The sequence below is a fragment of the Poromitra crassiceps genome, assembly GCF_964638095.1.
Source record: "Poromitra crassiceps genome assembly, chromosome: 17".
Taxonomy (NCBI): domain Eukaryota; kingdom Metazoa; phylum Chordata; class Actinopteri; order Beryciformes; family Melamphaidae; genus Poromitra; species Poromitra crassiceps.
Genome location: NC_139635.1, coordinates 32,203,939 through 32,218,427, shown reverse-complemented (window position 1 = coordinate 32,218,427; position 14,489 = coordinate 32,203,939). Strand labels below are relative to the sequence as shown.

Genomic DNA, 14,489 nt, shown 5'->3' with positions numbered 1-14,489 from the left:
AAGCAGGGGTCATTTGCTGGTGAGTTTACTTATGGAACGGCCTAACCATAAATCCATTCCAGCCCTGAAGTAAACAGATATTTGTGAGCTGGTACCCTCTAAGTACCTCTTTACTGTATCGCTTGGCATTTCCTTGATTATGGTTTTTGTTCCTTTTACCAGCTCTTTTATGTGTGTTTTTACCTTTTATCTGGTTTTATTGGATGGTTTTTATTCGTTATCTTATGCACTGAATTGTGACATTGTTAACTTCAGTGTAATTGCCCGTTTGTGCAGCACTTTGTAACGGTTGTTTTGAAAGGTGCTATATAAATAAAGTTATTATTATTATAATAAGAAACGTGGCACAATCAGGCTCCAAAAAAGGTATGTTTCTCTGTCTGCTCTCTGTCTCATACCCCACTATTCCCCATCTCCAGCATGGTCTGCTCTGCATAGTCGTCCCGGGTCCGCTCTGCAATGGACAACTTACTTATTGCACAAAGCGAGGTAGTTCCAGTCCACTTGCTAATGCAGCCTACACCACGGCAATACCCCTACAGAGAGGCTATACCATAAGTAAGAGAGACGTCAGATGTGATTACGGTCTGGGTATGTGGCTTTGTGCGTAAATAAATGCTTGGTTAGGTTGCATGGCGTGCATGTTGCAGCCTCCTATATAGCCACTACAGTATTTCCTCAGTGCAGTGTACTGGTTGTGCACCGTGCCTCTGCTTGCTCTCTGGACCTTTACATGAGAGCACGGATGCATACTCATCGAGAGTGAAGAAGGTGACAGATACCAGGGGAGACACAACACCTCAGAAAACATTCACTTGAGTGCCCTATTTTGTGATAAAAAAAACAAATAAAAGGTGACCGTCACCTAAAGCTAAAGGTGACTAGTTTGCATCCCTGGATGAGAGTGACCTCATGCACAATAGACAGGATCCACTGTCTGTGCGTCTTCACTGACTGTGAGTAGATGGATGAAAATAGTGGCCAGAATGCTTGACAACTGCCACATCTGTAGTTAGAAAGTAGGTTTAGCAGCTCCTTAAAAAAAACCAATTTGCACCATATGCAAAGTGGACCATTTTTTCATCAGCCTATCTATAAGCTTGGCAACTCCGGTGGTTCATTTAGAAGAACATTGCATTGCAGGGAGGCTGAGGGAAGCCTAGTATGGCGGGTCTGGGGATGCTGCTAGTTCGTGGAAATGTGCACGATAACAAAGGGGGGGTGGGAGGGCAGTACATACGATCACATTTCCATCATACCCCAAGATCAATACATGCAGCAATGGTTGCAAGATGGCAGGATAGCTGACTGTATGCAGGCTGGATGGATGGAAACAAAAGAACGCGTGGACGCGATGCCGAATGAAGCGATGCATCCCAGAAACAGATAGCGTGCACTGTGCACCTACCTTGATGTTGTCAAGCGAGCGTTCTCCTATCCATATCTTCTTTGCTGGAGCGGCATTGAATATTCAGTTCAGATCTTCAGATCATCTGAGTAAAAAAAACTAGCCTCGCAAATGAAAATGCTTGAAAAATGTTGTGATGAATAAAAATAAAAAATGCTTTACAATAGTGGCTCTCAGTTCGCTCTGCTAAAGAAAAACTGTTCTTTTCATCTCCACAGACGGGCTATTTACGCCTGCTCTTGGTCAGAAAAAAAGACTCATATTGTGCAGCACTGCGCCCGTCAAATGGCTAACGGAGACTAGAACGTTATTCTACCGCAAACCGGGAGTGGGGACACGCTATCTTCACGTTTCTCCGTCATCCCGCTGTGTTTTGGTGTGGAGGATATTGAAGGCAGATAAAAGGATGCTCTCGGGCTGTGCAGCAAGCAGGTCCCTTCGCTTCTGCTGCCTACGGAAGCACGGGTGGTCCAAAAAAGGCGTTTTTATTCTGCGCATCTTACACAAGGGGAGCTGGTAATTTGCTTGAGAGGGAAATAATAATAATAACCGTACTTTCTCAGCCAGCCAGGTATACACATAGACAAGAAATTATTGCACATACTGTACACACACACATATACTACTAAAACACTGTAATATTCACGAATGTGACATTTCTTTAATCTCCTTTAATATAACTTAGGAGTTTATTGGTTATATTTTAGATAGTTTTTAGACAGGCTTTTAGTAAATGCATCATATTTTCATAAAGTGTTGTTGTGATATCTGTATAGTATACTTGTAACATGTAGGTCCTATTATAATAGGTCTTACATTTTACAAGTATACTATAACACTAGAGGATTAGTAGTTCTCTTTCATAACAGTCATATTTAATAGGATATTTGTGTGTGTACTTTCAGTATTTTATATAGTTAGCTAATATAATATGAAAGTGTTTTCATTCTGTGAACAGCAAAGCTACATACTGTAGGACTACCGGTAGCTGCCATCGCCTATAATAAAGATCTGGGATTGTTCAGATCATCATCAAGCATTAAGTATGAACAGCAAAAGCCTGACATACATTTCAAAAAGCTAAAGAAAAGTGCCTGGTTGTGTTGATTCAATCACTCAAGACCTTTCCATGATTCTGTCCTCAACCGTTTGATTTTTACCATTTTAACTTTGTCCATCCCATGTCATAATTTAGTAGCTACATAACATGATGCTGTTCTGTACATGTGTAAAATACAGCTATGGTTGTTGAGTATAAACTCTAAAGGGCCATTTTCTCTTAGCACATCTGTGAGTTGCATGTATAACAGCAACTTTAGGACCATCGGAACTCAGCCAGTCTGTTCAAGAATATGATTTCTTGCTCCATCTAGTGGAAAAAAAAAGCAGTCACTGCTGGCTAAATAAATTAAGTGATCATCAGCAGTTTGATGATTGACTTTGATTTGTGGCCTGCATCAGGTCAATGGATCACATTTATTACCGCACAGCCACAACCACAGCTTATGATAATAAGACTGTTGAATTTGACCATAGGACTGACCAAAACACTAAATGCTTTGAAGGGTAAAATAAGCAGCAACAACAGAAATGATCTTGATTGGAACATTTAATTTTTTTCAAGGACATTTATGAAGCCAGAAGGAAGATCCATATTTGTTATTATACACAATGTCAAAACAATGAGACATTTGGGTTGTTTTTTTTAAATCACCAACACATCAACATAACGTACATACATACGGTACCAACTACAGTGTCACTGAAGCCTAGGGCTGCATACAGAGCTTAGGGTCCCACAAACATCTTAGCTTCATTGTAAACCTTTTGGGAGATGAAGACGATCTTGCTAAGACATTTACGGGAGGCTGAGGGTTAAGATATAGAAAAGACAATCCAACTTTTCACTCCACTTCTTTTGCGACACTTACTCTTTTCTCCTTCAGACTTTTACAAGAGGGGGCTCAAGGAAAAACCACAAGGGAAGATTTGAGATGATTCACAAGCAGCCATGGTCTGTCATCATAAAATGTCTCTGACTCGTGGAATGATGCATTAGAAATAATAAAAAGGGCTAGTTACCTACAAAGTCTCAGTCAATACACATGAACCTTGGCATTATACTGAATGTTATGTGCATTCTGCAATTGGGGCACACAATCTTCGTTCTTCTCTGAGCCACAGTAGCAGCCGAAGGTTTGGACACTTTAGGGAACTCGGGGAAATAACCCTTTTACTCAGAATTACAAGCTACCATCAATAGGAAATAGCTGGGAACATTGCATCGTTACCTAGTCGATATTAAAGCACACACAGACCTGGGTGACAAGTATTTAACGATTGCTGTGTTGTGATGTAGCGGAAATCTAATTTTGCCACCCACTCAAGCTGCTAGCCGCCCAGATGCAAGTCTCTCTCAGGGCCAATTTGGTTGGATCACACACACACACACACACACACACACACACACACACACACACACACACACACACACACACACACACACACACACACACACACACACACACACACACACACACACACACACACACACACACACACACACACACACTCTCAGTCCGTTTCAATACAAACACCAACAAATAAGGAGATTACATAGTTAGAAAATAATTCACAAGGTCAGTATTAGGGAAGTTGTTTTGATTATGCAATGGAGTCCGCCATTTTCGCAGAGTTCTGTGAACCGGCCGCCCCACCTCAGATTGTATAATAAGCTCCCAAGTTGCACGAGACGGGCCTGGGTTTTTCATTACTTAGCACAAAGTTCTCTGCTCCAATGACTTCTACTTCAACGAGGCTGATGTATACAGCCAGCAAAAGATGATTTTGTGACTACATATAAGATGCTTTGGAGCAACAGTCTTTTGAGCCGATTCTCCACTTGACATCCAATTCATCCTATTTAAAAAAAACTATTGAAACGGATCAACACCTTGTTAAAATTGAACTCAAAAAAAGGTAAAGAGAGGCAGCTAGGACCCTGAGTGGCTGCTGCGTTTCAAACGGAGATGATCTTCGTGCTGTAAATGTTTTGGGCTAAAACGGCTGGGAGCCATAATGAATGGAATGACACAGAGGCATCGTGGACGGAGCAGAGCTGTTGATCTGCGACAGAGCGCTGACCCTGTTTCGCCTCTTGACTTAAAGTCTTGTCTTGTCCGCGCAGACTTTACTAGTGATCCCCGGATAAGTACTTAAGTCTCCTATTCCTTGAAACCTCATCGATTCTACATCAGTCCTACAGCGAGACGCCTGATAAACACTGTGTTTGGGCCACTGTGTGGATAAGGACCACTTGCTTAAGAAACAAACAAACAAAAACACTGACAGACCAGGCTACAGTACATATAATGGTGAACACCCTCATGCTTCACAGGAAAAATAATAAGAAAAAAAAATCACGTGTCCTGTATATACACCCACACACACGCACACACACAAATATTTTCAAATACTCTATAGTCTCATTTTTAACCAATCATACATGAAGAGTGGTCAGAAAAAGGAAGATGGCATAAAACTACAGACTGCTAAAATGCAGCAAGATGAGTTTTTGGGGGGGTTATTTTTCTTCCTGCAGATTAATTTGTATTATCTATCATTTGTTGTGAATTCCAATCAGGCAAGTATGCCACCTCACACCTCCTCTACCATCATGCAACCTTACACCTCCTCTACCAGCATTTGTCTGGAGCCACCATCTGTTCCACTACAAACTGGCTGGTGTTATGAAATAGTAGCAAACAAATTCTTCTTCAAGGATCCTTAAAAATATTCACATTTCTGCTCCTACTGATCCGTTCATTGAGCTCAACGTGGGTTCATTGGTCAGGTGAGGCGAGATGTGGCAAACTGCATGAAAAATACCATCACTCACCACACCTTTGTGTTTCTTGTAAGACAAAAAAGTCTGCGCACGTGCCACTCTTCAGCAAATGATGGTTAAAAACAAATCAGACAAAAAAAAAATACATTTAAATAATTTACGATGTATTTACACAATAATCCATCTTATTTTCCAGCAGTGTCTTTATAATCCTCTCATCTTCTGGATAAATCTTCTAGTCTCCCATCTTTACTTTCGACGTCTGTGGGGGGGGGGGGGGGGGGGAATGGAACCGCATAGTTATTACAAAAGTTTTGAAAACAGACGTCAAATCTAACACTTTCCAACAGCACAACTAAACAAAAAGCTTGATCATCCTTTCTGATATGACACTCCTAGAACTTTGTGGAGGCAGAAAAGGCCAAGGTTACTTTATTTGTACCCATAGGTTGATTTGGTTGCAGAGAGAGTCACAGAGTATCTTTGCCTTGAGATCTCTGAGAAGTCTGCAACAAGGGTCAAGGAGAGGTTGCAAGGAAATAAACGAGACGTTTTAGATATCGCTGCATTCCAGTGCACCTCGGAAATGTCATATTTACGAGTGGGAAGCTGGGAAATTTTGATGATACCCAAGTTTCCCACTTGTAAATATGGCATTGGAGGGCTGTTCATGTGCTCGTAACTCGTAAATACGGCAAACACAATATTTCCAAAGTGCACTGGAATGCAGCATTATTAGCCTGTGTTTACCTATCAGCTGCTATTTATTCCTACTAGGGCTGGCAACAATTCAATATCATCTTCTTCATCATCTTTCAGTGGAATTACATCCTACCAATATTATTGGGCAAAAAAGGCGCGGTGCGCAATTGCTCAATACCAGTTGAGTGGGGGCGAGGCTGCAGCAGCCGAACTGCATCTGCGAGCGAGACCTCGAGAGTGAACCAACGAGGCACGGTAAAAATGAGCGATGAGGACGACGATGACGAGGAGGCACGGGAGGAATGAGCACCGTCTGTTCGGCGGACGTGGTGAAGGACGCTACGGTTTTGTTTCACACAAAAGCCCCACTCACACTTACAGCTGACAGCTATAAAAGTAACTATAAAATATAACGATATGCTGTTGCTCAAGCATTCACACTGTAATTGGTGCTGAATATTCAGAGAAAAATTTGAGCATGATTATTTTAATGACGTACTTTTATTTTACCTGCTCGCTAAACTAAATAACGATATAGGATTTGGGTCCATGCATTGCCGCAAAAGAGAGATGACAGATCATATTATGGTGCTTTCATTACATTATTGTGCTTTGTTTATATGAGCGCTAATGTACTAATGGTCACCAAGTTAATCTACAGTATTAATTTCTTTACCTGTAGGAGACTCTGCACACCATATATAGTGTGGATCAAAGAGTAAAGTCTCCTGCAGCCCATGTTGAGAGAAACACCTGCGACTTCACTGTGGCTAAACGGGTTTCAACAAGCTACTGGAGGGGTCTGTTGTTAACTCTCAAGTCATATTAAAAACATAGGATAATAGCACATTTGTGGTCAGGTTGACCAAGAGATCCTGCTATTTTGTTAGCATCATGCTAGCAAAAGGTAGCAATTTAACTAGCTTCTTTTGTTTTGTGTGCAACAATTTCTTCTTCTTATCTTACATCTTTTTATAATTCCCTTTCTAAGTGTGAATGGGCCTTTAACGTTACCATGCAGTTAAAGCCAGTGAACATCAGTTTGATTATTTAATGTGATTTTGCATACATAAGCCATATTATGATATATAGATAACAAAGAATATATATACTGTATATAATTCATATAATTATCTAAAATTACAATATAATTTTATCATTTCAGATAACATTCTGGTGATAATGATTTCACCCATATCGCCCAGCCTCAATTCATACCCTAAAGAAAACTAAAAATGTGGTGAAGAAGATATTCATAAAAAAGTAAGCAGTCCGTCACACTCACCTGCAGAATGGCGACGATGACACCAAACAGGCCGATCGCACTGCCAAAGATTTCCACGATGAGGATCTTCACAAAGAGGCTGGCGTTCTGGGCGTCCGCCAAGGCCGCGCCGCTGCCCACAATGCCCACGCAGATGCCACAGAAGAGGTTGGAAAAGCCCACAGTCAAACCAGCACCGAACATGGAGTAGCCTATTGGGACAGGAGCCAAATCGGTCGCATTTAGTTTAGTTTACCTTACTCAAAATGCAACGTGCCTTGTGGCTGCATTATATTATGGTCTATTGAGGCTACTGTTGGCAGAGACATCCCCCTGTATGACTGTTACATTATGGTCTATTGCACCTCCTGGTGGTAGAGACACCCCCCTGTATGACTGTTACATTATGGTCTATTGCACCTTCTGTTGGTAGAGACACCCCCCTGTATGACTGTTACATTATGGTCTATTGCACCTTCTGTTGGCAGAGACACCCCCCTGTATGACTGTTACATTATGGTCTATTGCACCTTCTGTTGGCAGAGACACCCCCCTGTATGACTGTTACATTATGGTCTATTGCACCTTCTGTTGGTAGAGACACCCCCCTGTATGACTGTTACATTATGGTCTATTGCACCTCCTGTTGGTAGAGACACCCCCCTGTATGACTGTTACATTATGGTCTATTGCACCTTCTGTTGGTAGAGACACCCCCCTGTATGACTGTTACATTATGGTCTATTGCACCTTCTGTTGGCAGAGACACCCCCCTGTATGACTGTTACATTATGGTCTATTGCACCTTCTGTTGGCAGATACACCCCCCTGTATGACTGTTACATTATGGTCTATTGCACCTCCTGTTGGTAGAGACACCCCCCTGTATGACTGTTACATTATGGTCTATTGCACCTTCTGTTGGTAGAGACACCCCCCTGTATGACTGTTACATTATGGTCTATTGCACCTTCTGTTGGTAGAGACACCCCCCTGTATGACTGTTACATTATGGTCTAATGCACCTTCTGTTGGTAGAGACACCCCCCTGTATGACTGTTACATTATGGTCTATTGCACCTCCTGTTGGTAGAGACACCCCCCTGTATGACTGTTACATTATGGTCTATTGCACCTTCTGTTGGTAGAGACACCCCCCTGTATGACTGTTACATTATGGTCTATTGCACCTTCTGTTGGTAGAGACACCCCCCTGTATGACTGTTACATTATGGTCTATTGCACCTCCTGTTGGCAGAGACACCCCCCTGTATGACTGTTACATTATGGTCTATTGCACCTCCTGTTGGCAGAGACACCCCCCTGTATGACTGTTACATTATGGTCTATTGCACCTCCTGTTGGCAGAGACACCCCCCTGTATGACTGTTACATTATGGTCTATTGCACCTCCTGTTGGTAGAGACACCCCCCTGTATGACTGTTACATTATGGTCTATTGCACCTTCTGTTGGTAGAGACACCCCCCTGTATGACTGTTACATTATGGTCTATTGCACCTCCTGTTGGTAGAGACACCCCCCTGTATGACTGTTACATTATGGTCTATTGCACCTCCTGTTGGTAGAGACACCCCCCTGTATGACTGTTACATTATGGTCTATTGCACCTCCTGTTGGTAGAGACACCCCCCTGTATGACTGTTACATTATGGTCTATTGCACCTTCTGTTGGTAGAGACACCCCCCTGTATGACTGTTACATTATGGTCTATTGAGGCTACTGTTGGTAGAGACACCCCCCTGTATGACTGTTACATTATGGTCTATTGAGGCTACTGTTGGTAGAGACACCCCCCTGTATGACTGTTACATTATGGTCTATTGAGGCTACTGTTGGTAGGGATATCCCCCTGTATGATTGTTTACATTATGGTCTATTGAGGCTACTGTTGGTAGAGACACCCCCCTGTATGACCGTTAAGTTATGGTCTATTGAGGCTACTGTTGGTAGGGATATCCCCCTGTATGATTGTTTACATTATGGTTTACTGAGGCTACTGTTGGTAATGTAGACATCCTCCGGTATGACTGTTGATTATTGATGGCTCGACAGACTCCATTGCTCTTGGATTCAGAGGGACTGACGCCAAAAACAGACTTCTACCATTGACGTGTTATATAGTAGAAACATGTTCTGCTATGAAACAATGTTGTAGCTGCATTGAACATATCTCAATGTGATGTGAAGCCAGCCACCTTGGGCCAGTTATCATGGGAATAAGATAAATAAATACTCCCAACACAAGGTGCCTAGAAATGCAAGGTAGATCATCAGTGGCTGTGTTTTTAGAGTGGATTTTGTCTTTAACTCCAGTATTCAGTAGCGTTATGCCCATTTTCTTACCAGCTTGGTAGTTCCTTGCGCCAATAGTCTCAGGTGTTGTTCCACTGAAGCTCTACAAAAGAAGAGAGGTTTATTTATTTATATTTTTATAAAATCGCTCACATAGCCTTGCTCAGTTTTCCAACGTCATAGTCAACTTCCTTCCTGCTCGGGGCAAAAGCTGTTAGTACTGGCTGTCCCATATGGACCCAGGTTCAATTTATGCTTGTGCTGTTCCGTGTGCAACAGTCCTCCTTGTCTGTCATGGTCTCTGCTTTCGGCAGCAGTACAGTAAATAAACTGCACACTATCCTTGATCACGACCTAAATAACAAAAGGCTTCTTACTTACCTCTGCCATGTTGCTGATGACAATAGCCATGATGATCCCGTAGATCGCAACGGCTTCGCAGAAAATGATGCTAGAGAGGGAATGAGACAGAGAAAGAGAGAAAGATCAGTTATCTATACAGTTACTACAGGATAATAAAATAAAGCAGTAATTTGTTGCCTCTGTTGCTGTAAAAGCCACACATTACAAGCTACACATATCGACACAGCGGTCAGAGGGCGGCCTGAAGTGCTAAAGTGTTGTCGTAAAAGGAGCCTACAGCACCTGACCAAATTCTTGGTTTTGATCCGTGGAGCCTTGACACCTCCGCCAATGATGCTGGAGCCAGTGATGTAGATTCCCCTGGAAAGCACAAGCCAACAACAATCAACACAGCATCCTCAACACGACAGAGGACTACCAGGTGATACAAGGATTAAGAGGCTACAGCAATAAGGAACTGCTCATCATCTCTACTCTTACAACTATTCTGAAAAAGGCTGCGAAATTAACAGCCAAACAGTCTGATAAATGCCAGCTGTGGCTGGTGGGTTTTTCCACTGCACTAAGCAACATTGGCAGGTAAATAATCATTGTTTGAAGGTCCTACCCTAATTCATATTTAGCTCAATTGTGAAAGTGACTGTCAGATTTTGTTTTATTCATCATCCACTGTGACCAGTAGACATAAAAATGCTTACCAGTAGTTTGTATTAAACATAAAAAAGAAACAACATTAAATGTTTTGGCACCATTTAATGTGAACGGAACTTATTTCATGGATATTGTTTCACCTGCTATTTCCAACTAGAGGGGAACACAACTCTGTGTCAGAGGGTGTTGTTGGATTGCTAATTCTAGGATTTTTCCACTTCCACAATCCTACATGATGTTTTCTGAGTGTTTACAGAAAGAGGAAATCATTCTGTAAAAGACCACAATGTAAAATGTAATCTGAGCTCGGTTCATCTCCAGTTCCTCTGAGAAAAAGGGAACATTGGTGGGAGTTAGTTTTAGAATTTGAGAAGAACAAACAAGTAGCGGTAAAATATGTTTGTAGCAAACAGATTTTATGACCACACTTGCTGTAAATTGTTGGGCTTATTGTGCCTTTTTTGAAATCACAGCCGAGCTTAAGCCTAACAGTGCTTCGTCTGCATGTTTTCCAACAAACAAGTCCCGGCGCAGCACATCAAACTCACAAAGAGACGTAAAACTAAATGTCACCCCTCGAGTGCAGGCTGAGTAAGCTACTTTTCAGAGTGTTAACAGGGGGGAAAAACGGACTGTTTGGAGCACAAAAATCTCTTGTAGGCGTATTTCTTTTATGGATTTGTCATCCTGTCGACTTAAAGAAAATGCAATTTTCTACTTCGTGTGATCTTTAACATCTATAAAGACATTCCCTTTAGATTCCCTTTAGACATTAGCTTTAAAATACATACATGTATTCTGGGGTTTATTTTTTACCTATTTACGCAGGGAAGGTTAAGCCTTTTCCGCAAAGTCCCCTTTCTACACTATTAAACACACAACAGCTGGAAAATGCCCGGTACTGCAATCTTCCACTGTTAATGGCAACTGGAGCAGCTGGGCATTAAGAGCCTTGCACAAGGGCACTTCAACCGTAACTGAAGGATGAGTCATTTTCTATCTTCCCCTTAAAAGTGTTTCACAACCACTTTAGGGATTCAAAATGGATAACTGTCTGACATCTTATTGGAATAACACTTGATGAAGCGTTTGTCCATTCAAGAATAAAATATATTCTCCAGAGAAGGGAGACGGTGTGCGGGAGTTTTCTGTTCTACTCAATTGACAAAATTTTAATTTAAATGTTCAAAAACACAAATCATTTTCAATGGCCCAACACTACTGACGCCAACAAACAACCTTGGCACATCTGCTCCAACTTTGGTAGATTTTGGATACTAAGAAGTGTTTTTCCACAAGATTTATGGAAGTACAATAATCATTTGTCTATTTGAATGCAAAATGACTGACAAAGGACGAAACGTGAGCTTAGAATTACAAAGTTCTATCTGCCTTCAGGATAGTTCTGAGATATTGAGCTTCAACATTTCAGCATCCATTTGAGTTAAATAGTGATGGGTCCTTTGGTTTTGGGAATTCTCAAAAACTCAAAAATCATTATTCAAAAGGTAACACCACACATATGTCAATAAGCACTCGAATAGGTGCATGAGACTAAGTCAGTTTTGACAAAAAGGTCAGCTAGAAGCTAGAACCTCATAATTCAATATCCAAATCACGAAGTAAGCAGACTGCAGTACAGGTCATGGGAGTTTTTTCTTTATATCACAAAAGAAAATGTGCTCCAGTAACTTAAAGCCCCCCCTCCAGTCAGTTTTGGCTGCTACGTTTGCTAACAAGTGTTCTGGGTCAAAACGCAGCAATAGTCACTTTTAACCAGTTCGAGTTACGCTCTTTCCATATCTTTTCCATATAAGTCACCAGCTTTGATATCTGTTGGCTGGTTGTTGATATTTATAACAATATTGTGGCTTCTGGATGAACATTTTGAGGAGATACAGTAGAGGCAGCCATACTGTTTCCGGTCTACCGGCTGGAAGGAAGACAAAGATCGTATATCGAAGGCAGGAGCGAGGCTCTTATGCTTTTTGGACAACAGTGCTCACGCCATGATGTTGCAGTGGAACAAGGTATAAGCCTTCGGTTCTTACCAATAGATGATCTTTGGCGCAAATGATGACGTGCGTTGTTACAGCACATGCATGTTTTCATAGAACATCAATGTTGTACAGGTAGGAAAAAGTGAGTGGAGGGGGGCTTTAAACCATCATAGTGAGAGAATGGGTGCTGTGTGAAAAGCAGGTCACTTTGCTGCTGACACTTCAAATCTCACACCAGCAGTATGTGATGGGAGCATCCAGTTAAGAGCATAAAAGAAAAGTGATAATTAGGCTTAATCTGCTGGTGCATCCAGGCCTTCAATATAGCACCGCCCCTGGCTTACATATTCGCAGCACCTGACGGAGAGGGTGCAGTAAGCACTTTGAGCTGTATTCCTTGTGGAGTACTCACCAGGCTGCCCCTACCACAGACAGCGAGATGGCCAAGCCAATGCCCAGGTTGGCCCACATAAAAGGAGAAGTCTCTGTCAGGAACCTGGGAGAGAAGAGGGACACCTTATTCAAACTACACTGCAGTGCTGCCAAAGTCAAAGCTTTGGTGTTGTAACCAAGACCAGTGTAATTCTATCTATCTATCTATCTATCTATCTATCTATCAATCAATCAATCAATCAATCAATCAATCACTACTGGGTCAAGGGGGACATGTCAGGGTGGTTCAAAACACATTGAAAATGTATTTAGGCCCCATGTTGAAATCCATGATAAAGGATTGTTTTGTACAAAAGCCATCCAAAACATGTTTATTGAATTGCAGATATGGCACCTTTATGCAAGGACTACTTACCATGCCACATCAAAGCGGAATCCTAGGTCAAAAATCGTGTAGCAAATACCTAAACAAGAGGAAGGAAATCAGTCTTAAAATACTACTGGTATGAATATGAAATACATAAATGTAGATTTTTGCATGCATGTCCATGCCTGACGTTGAGATTCATATATTTAAGATGAAAATAACCTGTCTCTTGTATGACGCAGAATCACAATTAATGCAGTTTAAGCCATGGAAAGAAAGTGTAGCCCTAGTGTGATAACTCACCCTCACATGAGAAGTGCGTTAGCTTGCTCAGCTGCTATGTAACGTTAAGCTAACTGCTACATGACATTAGCAGAGTGTCAAAGTCTTTCGACATTGTATAATTTCGATATTATTACGCAATAATGATTGTTTCGGTGTCAAATAGCGTTTTAATTACCAATATGCACGAATCTTGCTTAAAATCAAGTATACTAACAAGATGGAACGCTGTCCACCCAGCGTTTAGTCGGATCCCCAAGGCAGCTGTCAAACACGATAAGTCATACACACCATAACATCGACAGTATGAATGAAATCACTGTCCTTGATACGCAGGTCTAACAAATATAGCGTTAGTGTTTAGTTCGCGAATTCCATCATTCCGACTACGTTAGGTGGAAAATATCACCTTACCGACTATTAGTATGGTGCTCCAGAAGGCCAAAGTGACCCCGGTGTATAGAATGGCGTGTCCGTTCATCATCCACTCCAGTAGCATCTATCCAGCGGTGTAAAGTTAGCAGCCAGATATATTTGGCTCAGTTTTCAGTTCTGACGCCAATAAGGCTCCCAAACACGTAAATAACGTTAATATGGTTTTACAGGCGTCTTGGCTTCAATCGATGGAGGAAAACCCGAAGAGCATCGAAAAGGGAAGCTGGGCTATGTCAGCTGATCAAGCTTGACTAGCATGTGACCAAAAAAAAGCGTGACGACTGGGAGGCTGCGTCCGAAGAGCATTGAATGTAAGCGTAGTAATTTTTTGACAACAGCGCTGCCGCCATCTTGGCCTGAAAAAAACCGCGTCCTTGGCCAATGGGACAACAACACAGAACCATGACGGCTAATCAGATGTGTCTCTCCTTCAGGCCAAAATGGCAGATTTGCTGTGCGCC

At 41.8% G+C, this 14,489-nt stretch overlaps 1 protein-coding gene across 1 annotated transcript; it reads right to left on the bottom strand.

The window, feature by feature from the left end:
• Positions 1–3,078: 3,078 nt before the first annotated feature.
• atp6v0b (ATPase H+ transporting V0 subunit b) lies at positions 3,079–14,231 on the bottom strand. Its single transcript, XM_083653806.1, has 8 exons — positions 14,008–14,231; positions 13,360–13,408; positions 12,964–13,047; positions 10,183–10,260; positions 9,919–9,988; positions 9,589–9,640; positions 7,243–7,433; positions 3,079–5,517 (listed from the first exon to the last, which is right to left on the bottom strand). The coding sequence occupies exons 1-8, from the start codon at positions 14,090–14,092 to the stop codon at positions 5,491–5,493; spliced, it is 636 nt and encodes a 211-aa protein (XP_083509932.1). The 5' UTR covers positions 14,093–14,231; the 3' UTR covers positions 3,079–5,490.
• Positions 14,232–14,489: the final 258 nt, after the last annotated feature.